This window comes from Podarcis liolepis (assembly GCF_965112155.1).
Source record: "Podarcis liolepis genome assembly, chromosome: 8".
Taxonomy (NCBI): domain Eukaryota; kingdom Metazoa; phylum Chordata; class Lepidosauria; order Squamata; family Lacertidae; genus Podarcis; species Podarcis liolepis.
In genome coordinates this window covers 20,985,362-21,003,412 of record NC_139560.1, presented here as the reverse complement: position 1 = coordinate 21,003,412, position 18,051 = coordinate 20,985,362, and the positions used below count along the sequence as shown (strand labels likewise).

The window sequence follows — 18,051 nt, the reverse complement described above, 5'->3', positions numbered from 1 at the left end:
GTTGGGGGAGCCATTTTGCCATTGCCGCTGTTAAACAATTGGAAGTTGCCAGTCCACAAACAGATCCAAAGCTACCTTTCACTCACCCCTGGCATGGATCATTCTTGGTGATGATCTCACATGCAGATACTTTTTGCTCTGAGTTGCAGTTGGAATCTACTTTCCAAAGCATGCATGCTGCCAGTTCATTGAAAAGAACAGATGTGATAATTTTGCCTGCATTTTGTTATGTATGAAAAATGCATTGATTGAAGTACATGCACTGATTAAAAGAATTGTGATGTGATTGTGCAATCACACAGATTCCTTTTTATGCTGTGATTTAATCTAAGTGCATATTTATTTATTTTTATTTGATTTATTAGATTTATATACTGCTCTGCATCAAAAGATCTCAAAGTGGTACACAAGATTAAAACATGAGATAAAATCACAAATAGATAGTTAAAACAGAAACAACAAAACAATAAGTGAATATGTACTGGTCTGCATTCATAATCCACAAAGGAAAAAGATGTTAACTGCAAACTGCATCAAACTGATTATGTGCAGGGGTCTGAACAAACTCTGGGTTTTTATTTTATTTTTATTTGTTTAAGGTATGATGAACTGTTAAGGCATCAGTGCCATTATGGAAATAAAACCAGATTCTAAAATCTGGGTAAAACATTAGAAGGGGGCAATGCCACAAGAATATTGAGGAACCATCCTCACTCAATTATTATCCAAACTTTCAATTCAACCAGTTTGTGGGTTATGGGCTAGGCAACTTTTCTCCATTATCTATAGGGAAGTTTCTGAGTAGCCTAATATCTTAATCCTGTTGTTCCAATTCAATTGTTTTTTGGAAATAAGCGAGACAATGAAAAAGTTGTGATCTCTACAACAAGAAAAGATGACCTCTCCAGTCTTCTCACTCCTGCTAATTTTATTAATGGACCTTACTGCATTCTGCTTTCTTGAACAAACAGTTTCTGCTCCCCTTCCCTCCTTTAACTGCAGCATGAAAATAGGTTGATTTTCAACACATCCCTTCCTTCCATATACAAGGCCAGGCTATTTCATCACATTAAAAGGGCACATCAGTGTGTAAGTCGATGCAGCCACACACAGAGGTCAAGGCAGGCCATGTTTATTTACTGCCAAACATATCTTAACACTGTGACACATTATTACAGCACATAAATAAATGCAAAATATTAAGCACACCAGTTATCACCTATAGGGATCTCTGCCTTTTCCACATTCTAAATAAATACTTAGGCCTAAGCCGATAATTGGCAGGTCACTAATACAATCAGTAGGTCAGTGGGTTAAAAAGCCACACACATTTCCACTTTGACACTGAAGCTTTGTAATGGTCTTGCAGCTAATTCAATAATACGGAAGCAAAAGTTGATAGAGCACATTACCTATAAAGGGTCTAGATTTCAGCCGATTACCGAATCTCCCTGCTTTGCTTTCCTACGGGGCCAGTATTCCTATATAACAAAGTGGCCTTTTATGCATTACCACAACGATGCAGAGACCACGTTCCCACAGTTTTACCTCTGGTTGCACAAGAGTGGTTGAATGCTAAGAACAATGTGAGCAGAGCCAATTGCAATTTTCACCCAATGGTTGCTGTCCACTGGGATGAATATCAGATGGGAAATACCTATGTAATTTACCCCACCCATATGGTTCTGGGGTTTCATTTCTGCAATGGAATGGAAAGATGGCTGTTGTGCTTTCTTGTGACATATGAAGGTCCTTAAGGGTGCTGCTCCACATTTTTCAAGCAAACTGGTCTGTTTAACAATTGCCAGACTAATGCATACTAAATCCTTGGGAGGCTTTTGGGGGAGGAACTACATTGATGAGCCTGTAATTAAACTTTGGATTTTTCCAGATAATGTGATATGGTTATTTTCTTTTATAAAAATGCACCAAAATACATATTTTAGGATAAAATATGCTTAGAAATGTCTATATTGAAAGAAAATGCGAATTTGCATTTTGTGATAAGATATGCATTTAAGTAAGTATTTGGATACAAAATTTCATATGGATTCTTTCCCCACCCCAAAATGTACAGATCAATGCAGAAATGGGATGAAAACATGTGAAACGGGCATTGACTGGCAACAGACTGCTCCATCCATCCCTAGTGACAACCAAGTCAACTACTTGGTGACTACAATAATTGCTTGATAAACTAGTCATTTAGGAACCATGCAATATCTCTCTATGAGATTGTTTTATCATCTCCTAAGTGCAATTAATGGAACGAAAGATCCTGCAAAATGAGACAATCAGGATGTGAATGTCCTGTTAAAAGCATCTCTGAATACATGCAAACTGTTTGCTAAGCACGAAGCTGTTCCTAGGTTCTTTGAGAATATCAGTGTGTGTAAGTGTTTGTGCAGCAATTGTCCAAGAAGTACATTTCAAACAGCACAAAAAAGCAGTCCTTGATGTTAGTTAATAATTGGAATGGTTTGGGAAAGCATAATAATATCCAGCTTCATTTGTCTATTTGTCCCTTTCTTAAGCTACCCCCTGCCTTTACATGGAACAATGTTTCTTAAGATAACATGAATAGCCCTACTCCATATCCAATACTCCTGATAGGGCCATATAGAATTCCCCCTATAGTTAACTTGGTGGCCCTCTGCCAATCAACAGGGCAGTGACATGAGGCCACCCACAGATAAAGTAAGAATTTCTTCATACCTGGGAGACTTCCTAGGTTGTTGTTTTATTTTTAAAAAAGTAGCACTTTGTTTAAAAAATGAGAGAAACCCTCCCCCAAAAGCCTCCCAAGGATTTAGTATGCATAGACCCTTCCCGAGCTATAGATGTTAAAAAGAGTTAAAAACAATGCTAGTGATGAATGTAAGTGGGGGTGACAATCTCATTCCACGATCAACAAGAGAAATAAAGAAATCTCCAAAGCAAGGAAGGAGAGATGGGTAACCATATACTGTTCAGGTTGGAGATGAATAAATATATTCCTCCACAATCTGCCCCGCCCCGATTTCTCCCCATTGATCTAGAGCAGGTGCAGCTAAACCTGTGGTTCTCTAGATGCTGCTAGACAGCAACTCCCATTATCCCTGATCACTGACCAAAATCTTGAGAGCCATAGTTTCCCCAAGCCAATCAACAGCATCCTCTCATTTACCATGCTAGCTGCGATTGATTAGCACTAGGAATGTCAGAGGATTCCACTGTAAGCACAGTGCAGCGCAGCACTGCCTTTCCACAATGAAATAGCACAATGAAATAACTGCAAAGAAGTGAGATGTAAGGAAAATAATGCCAAAAAATGAATATCAAAATATGGTGTCTATGTATGGCATTACATACCACAAAAATACATATACGGTATAATTCTACTTACGTGAATAATGAAGCGGGTAGCATATTACAAGGAGAAAAGAAAATTCAGTTGAGCATATTGACCAATATGTCAGTATGAATGAACGTCAGAATGGAATGAGGCACATTCCTACATCCCTAATGCAGGCTTCCTCAACCTTGACCCTCCAGATGTTTTGAGACTACAATTCGCATCATCCCTGACCACTGCCACTGGTCCTGCTAGCTAGGGATCATGGGAGTTGCAGTCCAAAAAATATCTGGAGGGCCGAGGTTGAGGAAGCCTGACCTAATGGGTCCAGCAATATTCAGAGGGCCATCATTTTAGCTACCACTTACCTACAGCAATAGAGTGCTTTAGCACTAATTCAAGACCAGTGATTGCATCAAATGTATGAAGGAAGAGTTCACACTCCTTTCATCAACTGTACTGCTCAGTATTTACCTTCCCCCAGTGATTGCCATGGGGGTGCAGGGAAGCAGAGCCCCTTCATGAGTCTTTCTGGTTCCCAGGTTCTTTTGAGATGCCAATATCACACCTTGCTGCCTTTCATCCACTGGTATCATTCAAAAGTTTAGGGTCACTGTAAGCATAACAGTACAGAGTACTGGCCATTTTACCTGATAGCATCATATATAATTGTATTGTTTCGTTGCTTGCCAGCCTGGGCTCCTTTTTGAGAAACAGTGGAGTAGAAATCCAATCAATCAATCAATCAATCAATCAATCAATTAGAGAATGTCCAGAAGAAGGCCTCTTGGTACTGAAAATGTTCTTCCACACATGCTTTACAACAGTATTAAAGAACTCTGCACTCACCTATTTTTATCATGGATTTTCAAGATTTCATGTGTCTGCTGGAGCAGTTGTTTCTCCAGCTTGTAAGTAGATAATGAATTCTCCAGCAGCTGAATTTCTAGTCGAGACGTTTGATTTAGTACCTGAAGGAGGCAAGCGAGAAATAATAGATAGGCCTTCCAATACTTTTGACTTTAGCAGTCAACATTGCTGTTCTGCTTTGCTTGGTCCCAGACATATCATGATGATCCAAAAGAAAAATATTGCAAAATAGAGACACATCAACAGGACATTTTATTTTGGTCTCTACAGCTTTTCCATTGTTCTTTTATGAAGTGCATTTACCTAAGTAGCTTGCCAGGGTGATTTAAATTTAAACACACGCCAACCTGCTCCCCAGCTTCTGTTCTGTAAACAGAAGTTCCAAAACATCATTGTCCCAAGGTATTTCTTTGGCTGTGTTTGGTCTAGGTTTATTTATAGCATAGCTTCAGATATTGCATACCTCCTTGGAAGTAAGTTTACATTCCTCCCTTGAGCTTCTTCAATTTCAGTCACTCTAAGCCTCACTAGGTTCTTCCTGTGTCCTTACCGAACAACATCACCTAGAACAGTAGCCTTCAGTGTTCTCAGACCTCAGCCCACCTTTAAACCAAACATGTTGGGGGGAACCCATTCCTTCCTATATATAGGGATGGGGGAATCTTCCTAGATACACATAAAATATAAGGCTGTCAATGCCAATCAGGTTATGGAGAATTTATAGGACCACTACCAATCATCATGTCTCTGCATGCCAAGCATGGTGCATGTGTGTTATTTAAAGAAGGCACCATTGGCCAAATGTAGAGTTGCCATAGGATATAACAGGCCTGTCATTACAGGGAGACAGACTATTTTCTACCACGACCCAAAATCATGTGTGCTCCAGCTATGAGCACTTCAGATCCAAGAATTCTGTCTTGTGGATCACATTGTGAATCTACTTATTCGTGCATGATCAAATCAGGTTTTGGGGCAGTCGTTATAAAATTAGAAAGAGAAGGCTCTGGCGGTTCTGATGGGCGATTGTCTAGAAAATTAGTGAATAATACACATTTATCTTGTTGTATCACAACGCATATATTCTCTACATATTTGGATAGATTGCCAGAAAAATAGTTGGTGTTATGAGTGATTCAACAAAAAAAGGTCACAATCTTTGGCTGAAATCCTGTGTAAAGCATAAATTCTAGTGTTGCCTTCTGATAGTGGGCATCCCCCCTATATTGTATGTGTGCCAAAAGTCAATTCTTATGTTTAATACTGTGACTGCAGGACTAAGCCAATGGGGATCAGCATCTACACTGCTCTGGTAATATAAAAGCCGGCCTTTGTTTATCAAGGATGATGGGTGAGTTGACCTTGACATGCTTATTTTCTCCTAATGCAGTTCAAATATATAGTGTAGCCTCTATTCTCTGTTATGACTTAAGACTAAAAATATAAGATTTTGGTTCCAGCAATTTCTCATGCTCATATTCCATTACCTACAAGCTAAGGCCGTCTTATATGAAACTTTTATTAGCCCTTCCATGGAAAACTAAGAAGCTGAGAGCTTGAGTAAGACTATATTGTCATCACCATGTGTATATTATCTCTAGCTAGACTAAATTAATTGTCCTTTCTTGTGTAATTGATCTTGTTACTCTATATGTTGATATGCGTTTTAAGTAATCATTTCGGGAAAGGATACTGTAAACACGGTTTGAGGCTCGGAGAATACAAAAAATATGATCCATCTCAAACACTCTGCTGGTATAACTAACTGGCCAGTGTAGTGATTACACACATGCATACATTTGTTTTAAGCAGACAGTCTGGATGCGCATCATCTGCTAGATACCATATGCTTGAAACTGTAAGGGAAAGGGGAAAGAGTGGCGGAGAATTATGAATTGTGAACAGATAGATTATATCAAAGGGCTCTCAATGAGTTTGGGCCAACGGACATGTATCAGAAGCTGGGATGCTGATCTTGTGGACTTCTCTGTCTCCTCCCTTCAAACCCAGGCCCTGTCTGTGATGGGTTCCCAACAGGACCTCTTAGCCTTAGGTACAGACAGTTGGGAACATAAGACTATGAGAAGAACCTGCTGGATCAGGCCAAAATGGCCCGTCTTGTCCGGCAGCCTGTTATCACAGTGGTCAACCAAATGCGTGTGGGAAACAGGATTCAGACACAAGGGCCCACTCCCCTCCTGTGGGTTCCAGCAAATGGTATTCAGGAGCAGTACTGCCTCCAGTGGTAGAGGCAGTGCACAGCCATTACTTAATTACAGCTAGAACAGGCAGAAAGGTCTGGTCTCTTTAGCCCTGGAAGAAGAAGAAGAGGAGGAGGAGGAGGAGGAGGAGGAGGAAGAGGAAGAGGAAGAGGAAGAGGAAGAGGAAGAGGAGGAGGAGTTTGGACTTGATATCCCACCTTTCACTCCCCTTAAGGAGTCTCAAAGCGGCTAACAATCTCCTTTCCCTTCTTTCCCCACAACAAACACTCTGTGAGGTGAGTGAGGCTGAGTGACTTCAGAGAAGTATGACTAGCCCAAGGTCACTCAGCAGCTGCATGTGGAGGAGCGGGGAAGGGAAACCGGTTCTCCAGGTTACGAGTCCACCGCTTTAACCACTACACCACACTGGCTCTCCCCTAGGACATCCCACCTCCACTACCACCATTAAACAACAGGAGAAGTATTGTTGGACATGAACTTACACATGGGACATTAAATGACTTGCAATCCTAAGCATATCACAGAAGCCCCTACAATAACTTACAATTCAGGCCAAGTTCTCACTGAGATGATAAACTTGTGTTTTGGCCGTTCCCAGGGCTGGATCCAGGTTCAAGGGGACCTACAGCAAAGTGCCTTCCACAGGTTCTGCCCTACATTGGATCCTTCCTCCCCTCAGCTATGGGCTGCGCCATTGCCCTGCAGCAGCATTGATGGAATAAGAGTGTTTTCTCCTGTTCTAGAGGGTAGGACCTGCACCAGTGGATTCAAGTTAAGGGAGAGGAGATTCCAACTAATCATCAGAAAGGACTTTCTGACAGTAAGAGCAGTTTGACCATGAAACAAACTCCCTTGGAAGGTGGTGGATTCTCCTTCCTTGGAGGTTTTTAAGCAGAGGTTGGACGGTAATCTGTCATTGTTGCTTTAGTTGAGATTCTTGCATTGCAAGCAGTTGGATTAGATGACCCCAAAGGTCTTTCCCAACTCTACATTTCTACAACCCTGGGATTCTATAATTGTCTTCGATAGCAATACTCCATGGGCACAGTGTATTTTTCATGGCTGTGAACACTGAAGAGAAAATCAAAGCAACCCAAGCTAGCCTAAAGCGGCAAGTGATCACATATATAAAAGGCACAATCAGAACTTTTCGACACATCCGATGCTTCAGTTGCTCACAGCTAGTAGCCAAGCTGTTTATTTGAAGTCAGCAGCAGCAGCTCACTTTCTTGGCTAGTTCAGCCTGAGATAACACATGCAGAGCAAATGATACCAAGCAACTCCCATTTGGCCCAAACCAGGACACTTTAACTGAAACCAGGCTTTGCTGCTGTTACCACCAATCAAGAAGTGTGTTTCCTGCAGCAAAAATAAATAAATAAATGCCGAGTAGCACAGTATGAGGAAATGACACAGAAAAAAGGGGAGTAAAGGGGGAAATGTTTTGTCATAGTTAATGGCCTGGTGAATGCAAGCATGGAAACATACCTGTGTTTCGACATCTGTGAGCTTTCTTGTCTGCTCTGCTGTCTGGCTGAGGAGGCTGGTTCCTATTTCCAGCATGGTGGCTGTATGGTTCTGCACAGCGTTCTGCTGTAACTGCGCCATCTCTGATTTCATGTTTTCCACAATGTAGTTCTCAAGCTATGGAAGAGAACAGGTAACGAGTTTAAATGGCAGCAATGTATTTATGTTAAAATGCATCTGCAATTTAAATGTGTGTGTGTGTGTGTAATAAATTTATAAGCGCTTTTTCCTCTCCATAGCGGACTTCAAAACAATGTGAAATGCAAAAGTTTAAAAATAAAAATAAGCAAAGCAAAAATAACAAAGCTTGGAAACAATCCCATAAATACTACCAGCACAGCAAACAAAAGTAAAATCAGCAACAGAACATAAGAAGATTTCAGGGGCAGGACTGAGGAAATGGTGCCCTCCCTTCTCCTGAACCTTCCCAAGAATAGGAGGACAGTATAGATTTAGAACAGTGGTTTGCAGAAGGGCCTAGTTCAGAGATTGCAGAGGGGAAAAGCTGGGAAATATTGGAAGAGGAACAGCAGGAAAAAGAAACACCAGGGAAGAGACAGCTGACAGACTCAGTGTCTTTGGAAAGCATTCCTGAGCCAACTTCCCCCAGGACTAGGCATGCAGTGAGAGTAGCCGAACAGAAAGCTCAGAGACAGAAAGCCCAGCTCAGCCAGTGCAGGGATGACGTAGGATAAGAGAGACAGGTGTGTGTGTGTGGCTTTACTTGGACCAATGCCATTTCTAGAGAGAGACTGCATTCCTTTGTCTCTCGCTGTGATTATTGAATAAACTAACTGGTTAGAACTCTTCTTTTTTTTATCTGCTTCTTTCCTGCCACTGGGGCAGGGATCTGATTCCCTGAAGCCTGACAGAAGATGAGTCCTGCCATCAGGCCAAAGGCCCACATTTTGGTCCAACTTTCTGGTATCATACCAGATGCCTACAGGAAGGCCACAAGTGGGACCAGAACCACAATAGCACTGTCCCTGCTTGTGATTCACTTCAATAGGTATTCAGAAACATATTGCCTCCAGCAGTGGAGGTAGAACAGCCATCATGGCCAGCAGTGATTGATGGCCTTATCCACCACCAATATGTCTAATATTATTTTACAGCCATCTAAGTGGTGGCCATCATTACATTCACTGGAATCTAGTGTGGAGAACTACACTGTCCTGAATTTTCCAACATTTAGCTTCCCTGGATTCATAGCCAGCAGCCTCAGGCAAACTATTTTCTCATAAGACAAGGTGAGTTGTTGCTCTTCTGCAGTGGGATGTAGCCCTTTCATATGCAGTATGTTTAGGAATCAATCCTACCATTCCGGAAACAAAAGTTCATTGCAGCTTCCCTTGTAAAAATCAATCACCCAGCTCACTTTTACACAACAGCTGATTCAACAAACTATGTGATGAGCCATATAATAAAGTCAGTTGGGGCCAAATGAACTCTTACCTTCCCTTTGGCCTCTAATGTTGCCTTGGGGAGTACCAATAGTGTCCAAAGTGGTGGATGGAAAACACATTATAATATATTACAATGGTAAGGCTAGATTTACACATCTAGTAGCAAAATTGCAGTTCTAAGAAGCTCATAATCAAGAAGTAGAGCAAAACCACAAGCAATTGGCTTGTGACTTTCAGAGAGGGTGTCTGAATTAATTTCCTCCAAAATAGTACTGGGTTGATGACATTTTTAGAGTGTGATAACCTCTCACAGAATAATTGTAACACAGAACTCCATTGTAATAATTTCCAGAGAAATATCCTTGTTAATCTCTTGAAACAAAAACAAGAAAGTCTTGTAAAGAAAGTCTTGTGGCACATTAAAGACTGACAAATTTATGATGAATAAGCTTCTCTTGTGGACTATAATCCAGTACCTGCATCAACTGAAGTGGACTATAGTCCACAAAAGGTTATGCGATAATAAATATATTCATCTTTTTTTTTTATACAGATGGCTATGCGGGGGGGGGGGATCTGTATTTTATTATTGGGACAGTAAATGAGGAGAGCACAGCTTACAAAGTCAAATGTACATAGTACTAAGTCATGTGATTAATTTTTCATATACATTTATATAATCTGATCATTAGCTAACTGTGTACTTACATACTGGTTTGTGAAGATTTTTTTTATTTATTTGAAAAGTGGACTATAAATTTATTAAATAACTGAAATAACAGCAACAACATTAGCATCATGGTAGAACTATTCAGCTCCATTTCTGAAATATGCTTAGTTTATTTTTGTAGGCTACATTAAATGTTGGTGTTGGTGCTGACCTTTAAAGCCCTAAATGGCCTCGGTCCAGTATACCTGAAGGAGCGTCTCCATCCCCATCGTTCAGCCCGGACACTGAGATCCAGCACCGAGGGCCTTCTGGCGGTTCCCTCATTGCAAGAAGTAAGGTTACAGGGAACCAGGCAGAGGGCCTTCTCAGTAGTGGCGCCTGCCCTGTGGAACGCCCTCCCAGCAGATGTCAAAGCAATAAACAACTATTTTACTTTTAAAAGTCATCTGAAGGCAGCCCTCTTTAGGGAAGTTTTTCATGTTTGAAGCTGTACTGTTTTTAATATTCAGTTGGAAGCCGCCCAGAGTGGCTGGGGAAACCCAGCCAGATGGGCGGGGTCTAAATAATAAATTATTATTATTATATTATTATAAATAGTATATTGATAGTCATAGTTATAGCTGAGACTTCTGGATAAAAAACTAGTGCCCATCATACTCATCAGACTATATGGTTTCTGAGTCAATGGAATTCGTGGGTAAATGTAAAACTCCCATCTCCTTGAGATCTACGATTGTAGGGGGAAAGAGGCAGGCAAAGACAGCTTCATATACATGTCTGTGAATCAGTTTGATGGACCTCTCACTCCCCTGGTGATATTATCTCACTGCCCTGTGAGAGAGCCCTGAGAAAGGGAGGCAAATGGAGACACCACCATCTTGTCTTCAGACAGAGCAATTCGGATTGCCTCTTCTGGAGTCTCCCTTCACAATGGTTACAGAAAGGGGCTCAACATGCATTGGACTTTGCAGATGTTATTCACTGGGTAAGATATGAAAGTCTAGCTTGGGTTTACTGACTATCAATGAAAGTTAGCAACTTTCTAAGTCAATGTAATTCAGAGGAAAGCATTGCAAGTGGATTCAGAGTCTCTGAGTCTTGGCTAAGCTGTTCTTTCTTTGTCCCTGCCTGAAAATGTGCAGGATATTCGTTCCTGTCAGAGCTGCTTGAAGATCCTAGCTCACAGAGGATCACGCTAGCCAGCGATCATTAAGTAAAAGTCTTTATTGAATTACAGTTTCCATTCTCACGCTGCTGCGGGCAACTCTACGTCTAGTAGCTAGATCGGCGAAGCTCCGTCTGAGTTCCCGCCCCGTGTGCACCAACTTAATATCCTAGCCTTGCTCCACCTTTTCCGCCTGACTGTCCTCCTCTGGGTCCCTCTACCCCCCGGGGCTTCTTTCTTCCGGGATTCTTCTGACGCTGACCCGGACCCTTCTGCCTCCTTGCGCCGGGCTTTAGGACCTGGCTCCCTTTCGGGGCTTACTGCGCCGCCTTCCTCTGCATTTGAACTTGGCGCGCGCGCCCAACCTCCCACTTTCCTCTTAACCGTTTCTTCGCTCCCCGATGGAGGTGTGGCCACTCCTGACTCATGTCCTCCCTCCTGTGGTGAGCTGCCAGCGCTTCCCCCCTGGCTCCCTTCCTCTTCCCTGTTTCCTGGCGGTGACGCTGGTCCCGATTTCCAGCTGCTCTCCTCTGAGTCCCCTCTGGCTCTATCTTCCTGGGGTGCCCCCCTGGACTCCCCCCTTGCCCTGGCTACTGGTGCTCCTTTCTGTGAATCCTCTGATTCACTGGAAAGACTGGGAGATCTCGGGTCGTCGTCATCACTCATCTTTTCTTCTGCCTCCTCCCCTTCGCTCTCTGTTTCCTCCCTTGCCCGTGCCTCTGCTCCTAAACCCCTGACAGTTCCCATGTCAGATTTTCAGTGTTTCAGCTAGGGATGCAGAGGATGAATTTAGGCATAAAGTGGCAGGAGACCTGAATGTCTTCTCCAGTGAAGAACAGATAGGCATTGTTGACCAGATGCCAGGATCTCTGGAGTGTTTGCAGATGTAGGAGGTGTTTTCGCTATTGCTATTTTGATAATATTTCTTTGGAGTTCACAGCCTTTTAAAACCAATTCCAGGAATGTGACCCTGTGCTCCCTGTGTTACTGTCTTGAATAATGGTCATTTAAATACATTGAAGATGGAGTCATTTTTTTGGGGGGGGGGAGTGAGAAGAAAAATTCAATAGCAGCTGAGATTCTTTGATGCAACACATTGCAAAGACAATGCCAGTATGGTATTGCCTAAGCAGGCACAGTCTATGGCCCATGAGAGCAGTGAAAAAAATTGAGACACTGGAGTTCGGTGAAAACCAGATGAGATTTTCACTGACTATGGTCAGTAAGCTGGGTTGGCATGGCAGTAGGACAAGGATGAGTTCCTCATTCCACTCTGCCTTTGCTGATGGAATGGCAATGCACTGAGCTTAGAAAGGCCCTCCATGGGAGTTCTCCAGCACTGAACTCTGGTTTGATGAAAGCCTGGCATCCAGGGTCTCACTAGGCAAGTGGGAAGAGATTCCTGTTAGGTAGAGATCCTAACTCATGCTGGGCGTGTCTTAGTGAATCCTCCCCTCAGACCCATTTACTAGGAACCAGGCAGAGGGCCTTCTCAATAGTGGCGCCCATTCTGTGGAACGCCCTCCCATCAGATGTCAAGGAAATAAACAACTACAGTGGAACCTCAGGTTGTGGACGTAATCCGTGATGGAGGCATGTCTGCAACCCGCAGCGTTTGTAAGCTTCAGCGCCACGTCTGCGCAAGCACGTGGCATGATTTGGTGCTTCTGCGAATGCACAAAGCGTGGTTGAGTGCTTCTGCACATACGTGAGCAGCAAATCCCAGAAGTAACCATTTATTGTACTTCCAGGTTTACCGCGGTCCGTAACCTGAAAAAGCGTAACCCGAAGTGTTTGTAACCCAAGGTACCACTGTATCTCACTTTTAGAAGACATCTGAAGGCAGCCCTGTTTAGGGAAGTTTCTAATGTTTGATGCTTTATTGTATTTTTAATATTTTGTTGGGAGCTGCCCAGAGTGGCTGGGAAACCCAGCCAGATGGGGGGTATAAATAAATTACTACTACTACTACTACTACTACTACTATGCCGATCCTACCCAATTCCATTTCCACCCACACTTGTAACAAAAATTCTCTCCAATGCTTAACATAATGAGGGGAAAGGGAAACAAACAAACAAACAAGCCTCCAAAGAGGCCAGTTGAGGTTGAGAGGAAAGAACCAGAGACCCTTCCTTTCTCACCTGAGTTCCCATGGGATGAACACCACCCCATGAGATCTTGTGAGGGCAGGCGCAATTCTTCCTCCCCCATCCTGTTTCTGGGCTCTGCACTGCTGGGCAATGTTGCCCCATGTGCTGGTCACAACCAGAAGGTGGCTCAGAGGTGTATGAACTTTCCTTTATACAACCTGGAAACTTTTCATATGTGAGATTTAAAATACTTTTATACTTACATCACATTGTTATGAGACTCCCAAGGCATTTTTTAAAGGCTCCTTTCCCTACTAAGCAAAGTTTTAGTCTTACATCTGAACCAGCCCTCTGAAGTTGCCTTCCCCATTTTAGTCGGGGAACATCCTCAAGTTCTGCTGCCGTTCCTTTTCTATTAAACTTGAAATGCTACAGGGGAAGTGAGCATGTTTCATTCTGAACAGTAAGCAGCACCCAATACGGGCCAGATGTGTGCCTTGATTTAGGGACTGAGGGAAAAAGTAAGAAGGGAAATGTACAGCATGGGATTAATACAAAAGCACCCTTTCATCTTTTATCTATGTACTTCTGCAGATGCCAGACTGGCAAAGGCTGATGAATTGCACTGGCTGAGGTCAAGAAAGATTTGTAACAAATTTGATTGTCTATGTAGAACTCCAAGTAGTGGGGGGGGGGGGGTTGGGTTGTTTTTTTGTGGGAGGCAGAAAATGTTTGCCTATGAGGAAGAAAATGGAGCTTTCCCTCCAGAACAAATATAGGTGATTGAGAGATGATTTTTCAGCTCAGAAAAGGGAGAAAACCAATGGAAGCATTAGAATAAAAGCTCAGAAATATCACAGGCTTTGCTTGCAATAATGCTGCATTACTGAATAATACCAGTGCAAACATGCTACCTGGCATTCTAAGGGCCTCTTCTTACAAATGCTAGGATTCATAAAAAGGGAATCACAAACAGGGAGTGTGCTGTTGTACTCAGGTCTGGCTTTTGGGCTTCCTATACACATCTGCTTAGTCACTGTGAGAACAAGATGCTTCTAATAATAATAATAATAATAATAATAATAATCAATAATAGGACGTGGGTGGTGCTGTGGTCTAAACCACAGAGCCTAGGGTTTGCTAATCAGGAGGTCGACGGTTCGAATCCCTGCAACGGGGTGAGCTCCCGTTGCTTGGTCCCTGCTCCTGCCAACCTAGCAGTTCGAAAGCACGTCCAAGTGCAAGTAGATAAATAGGTACCGCTCTGGCGGGAAGGTAAACGGCGTTTCCGTGTGCTGCTCTGGTTTGCCAGAAGCAGCTTAGTCATGCTGGCCACATGACCGGGAAGCTGTACGCCGGCTCCCTCAGCCAATAAAGCAAGATGAGCGCCGCAACCCCAGAGTCATTCACAACTGGACCTAATGGTCAGGGGTCCCTTTACCTTTACCTTTAATAATAATAATACTACTTTTATTATTTATTATAACCCATCTGAATGGGTTGCCCATAAAACATTAAAAACACAAAGACATCCAAAGAGAGGGAGTGATGTGTGTATATATATTTATTTTTTTAAAAAACACATCATATTGAATATCCTAGATCTTTTGCAATCTTGTATGTGAAAAGTCTTCTGAGCATTTCCCAGTCAATCCAAGGTAAGTGTAGCACAGCTCACCCATTTCTAGTGGAACAACCTGTTCCCCTCTAATGAACCTAGAGAAAAACGAAGAGGAAGCATAAACTTGCCATACATCAGGGAAATTCCTGACATGTCCTGGTTTTCAGGTGTAAAAAGGGCATCGGGGTGAATTTTGCAGAATCGGCAAAATGTCAGGGAAAACCCAGATGTATGGCAATGTGATGGAAAAAGCAGCAGAAACAGCTCCAAAAGCTTAAAATCACTATTGGGGTGGGGGTCAAAAAATTTGGTGGGTTTCTTTAAAAAAGCAACTTTGCGGGTGTCAGGAATATTACTTTTTGAACTATGGCAACCCTAGAAAACATTACTGATGGTAGCTCACTAGGTTAAGTCCCAGTTATCATGGTTTGTACAGCAAAACCTTCTTTGGGAGAGAAACAAACTACAGTCTCTGGTTTGGATGCAATTTCAAGACAGGACTTGAGGTCTGTTTCCTCTGTGAGCTAGTTGGGAGGAGCAAAACAGAGCAAAGAAGCACAATCACAGTACAGTGGTACCTCGGGTTACAGACGCTTCAGGTTACAGACTCTGCTAACCCAGAAATAGTACCTTGGGTTAAGAACTTTGCTTCAGGATGAGAACAGAAATTGCGTGGCGGCAACAGCAAGAGGCCCCATTAGCTAAAGTGGTACCTCAGGTTAAGAACAGTTTCAGGTTAAGAACAGACCTCCAGAACGAATTAAGTTCTTAACCCGAGGTACCACTGTAAACCATTAACTATGGTTTACTGTGACATGAGATTGACAACATAGATTGTATGGCCTCATTTGTATATAATACTAAACCGTAGTTGGCTGTTGATTCTACAGGAAAGGCTTTCTTATGCATTTCTTTATTCGCTTTATGGCTTTCCTTTCTTTTTTGCTTTGGAGCCTCTGTCTAAGCCAGCTCTTTTTATGCTTTATGTTAGCTTGCAGCCTGCCTGCATAATGGTATGGGTGCTCATGCTATTAAATTCAGCGGCATCTGCTTTCTGTAAACACTCATTACACTGAATCTGTGTTTTCAACAATGTGGTAATACTCAGCAGCGATGTAATAAAGCTCCAACGTTCTCCGAAATAAAACTGCCACAGAGTTAAATATTATTGTTTATTAAACATTCCAGGAGATCGCGTATTAGGAGTAACTGATTTTTATTTTTTATTTTTTGCTTTCAGTGTTTACCAAATGATCTTTATAGAAGCCACCCAAACGCTAATGATTAAATTGCAAACAGAAATGCTGAACATGAGTGCATGTTAAGGTTAGTGGCTTCCGGCATATGCCTATAAATAACGTAAGAGCTATTCTCTTTTACTTTGATTGACTATTACTCAGTGTAGTTTACACTTTTACATTTGACCGGAAGAAGTACAATGGCTACCCAGATGATTCTGAGATCACAAATAGGCTTCAGAATTCTATTAATTGGCCTCAGTAAGAGGGTGAAGCTTAGCATGACAAGAAATGGTTTTCAAGCTGAAACCCGTTAAAAACCTTTTAAGTATACAGTGTGTTTTGGAGGTTGATGAAAGGCGATAGATTGCTCCATAGCTCAACAGCACACATGGCAGCTGGTACATGCATCCATACTAAAAAGGCAAAAAAATCATGAACAATATTGGAAAAGGAACTATGAGCATGTGTGAAATGTAATTCACAAACTGATTGGTGCATCAGGTAGGCTGATAATTTATTATCAGCATGTATTTGCTGTGGTTCAGGACCGAAGCCTTCCATGTTAAAACATGAAACACAGATAAAATCAAATTAATTAAGACGGTAAGCGGCAGTGTGAAAGGACTCCATAGTCCAGCACAAGCAAATGCAACTCAAAGCTATTTAAAACTGAGACCGCATCAGTATAAAGAATAAAATATTGGACACTGCATTTTAACTAAAAGGCAGAGGGGAACAAAATAATTTCCTGGAGCTGTTCAAAGGCTGCTAAGGACAAGGTCAAAGATATATCCCTCAAGGGAGAGTCCCACATATATGGGGCCATATGTATGGTTGCAGAATACATAGCATTTCCATAACGACAATTCATGTATTGAAAGACAGGCTTTGGCACGGTACACTTTCGGAGGGTGCTAAACACTAAAAATATTATTTTTACAGCCTTTCCCAGAAGGGTGAGTTGACTAGTGGGGAAGTATCTGACTTCTTTTTTGAGGACTTTTTGGAAATTAGTTTTTACTTCTTATATTCTTTTATTCTTTTACTGCTGTATATCACCCAAGGCTTGTTCTTGGCTGCAGCTTACAATTAATGATGAGAGAGCTTATTTGCAGTGCCTGGTTCAGACAACATGCTAAGCCAAACCTTGGCTTAGATCAGTGGGGTATGGCAGTAAGAAGGACCAGGGGGGAGACAGTGGCTATGAATTCCTCTCTAACTATCTACACATTCAATGTACACATTCAGTCAGCTATAGTTTGGGCTTCCTATAATGTGTGAACAAGACCACAAAGAAGAGATTTGCCCCTGTGTTTCTCAACATATTGCTCCATGCTGAAGCCACTTATATCTGTCAAGGCTGAATTGCCGGCATAATTTGTTAAAAAACAAGAAAATCACATCCATTCACTAGGGATAATTCAGAGTTAGCAGCTGATTTATCAAGGGGGCGGAGAAAGCCTATACAGAACTGTGGCCGACCACACATGTTCAGTTTCTGTCTCTCGACATGATATTTCAATAAACATATTGAGAGCATTTATCTGAGATGTATACCGGATCACACATACAAATAAACAGTTGGTGTTTATTTGAATGTGCAATCACTGAAGTAAACACAGCTGTATTTGGAGTACGTGATGTTTAAATGCGCTGCTTCTAATCCAATTGGCTAGCAAGGGTTCAAATGCACTTGTGCTTGATAAGGATCACCTTAGGGCAACAATGCCTACTGAAAAATCAAAATATATGCACAACTTGAGTAGGAAAATATTGGGTTTGCCAGTGAAAAGCCACCGTTGCCTGTGCTTTCATGGCCGCGATCAAAATGCACTTATTTCCCTTCTTGCACTAAATTAGAAATTAACAAGCTGTTTCACAGTATTTCTTTATTATTTCATG

The 18,051-nt window shown here is 42.0% G+C and overlaps 1 protein-coding gene across 5 annotated transcripts in view; it reads right to left on the bottom strand.

Moving 5' to 3' along the window:
• ANGPT1 (angiopoietin 1) overlaps positions 1 to 18,051 on the bottom strand; it is a 159,547-nt gene that overhangs the window by 63,801 nt on the left and 77,695 nt on the right. For all 5 annotated transcript variants that reach the window (XM_083516813.1, XM_083516817.1, XM_083516815.1 and 2 more), the window contains exons 3-4: positions 7,915 to 8,070; positions 4,184 to 4,305 (exon numbers count right to left, since the gene is read on the bottom strand). In XM_083516813.1, coding sequence (XP_083372939.1) covers positions 4,184 to 4,305; positions 7,915 to 8,070 — 278 coding nt within the window. The remainder of the gene's footprint in view (positions 1 to 4,183; positions 4,306 to 7,914; positions 8,071 to 18,051) is intronic.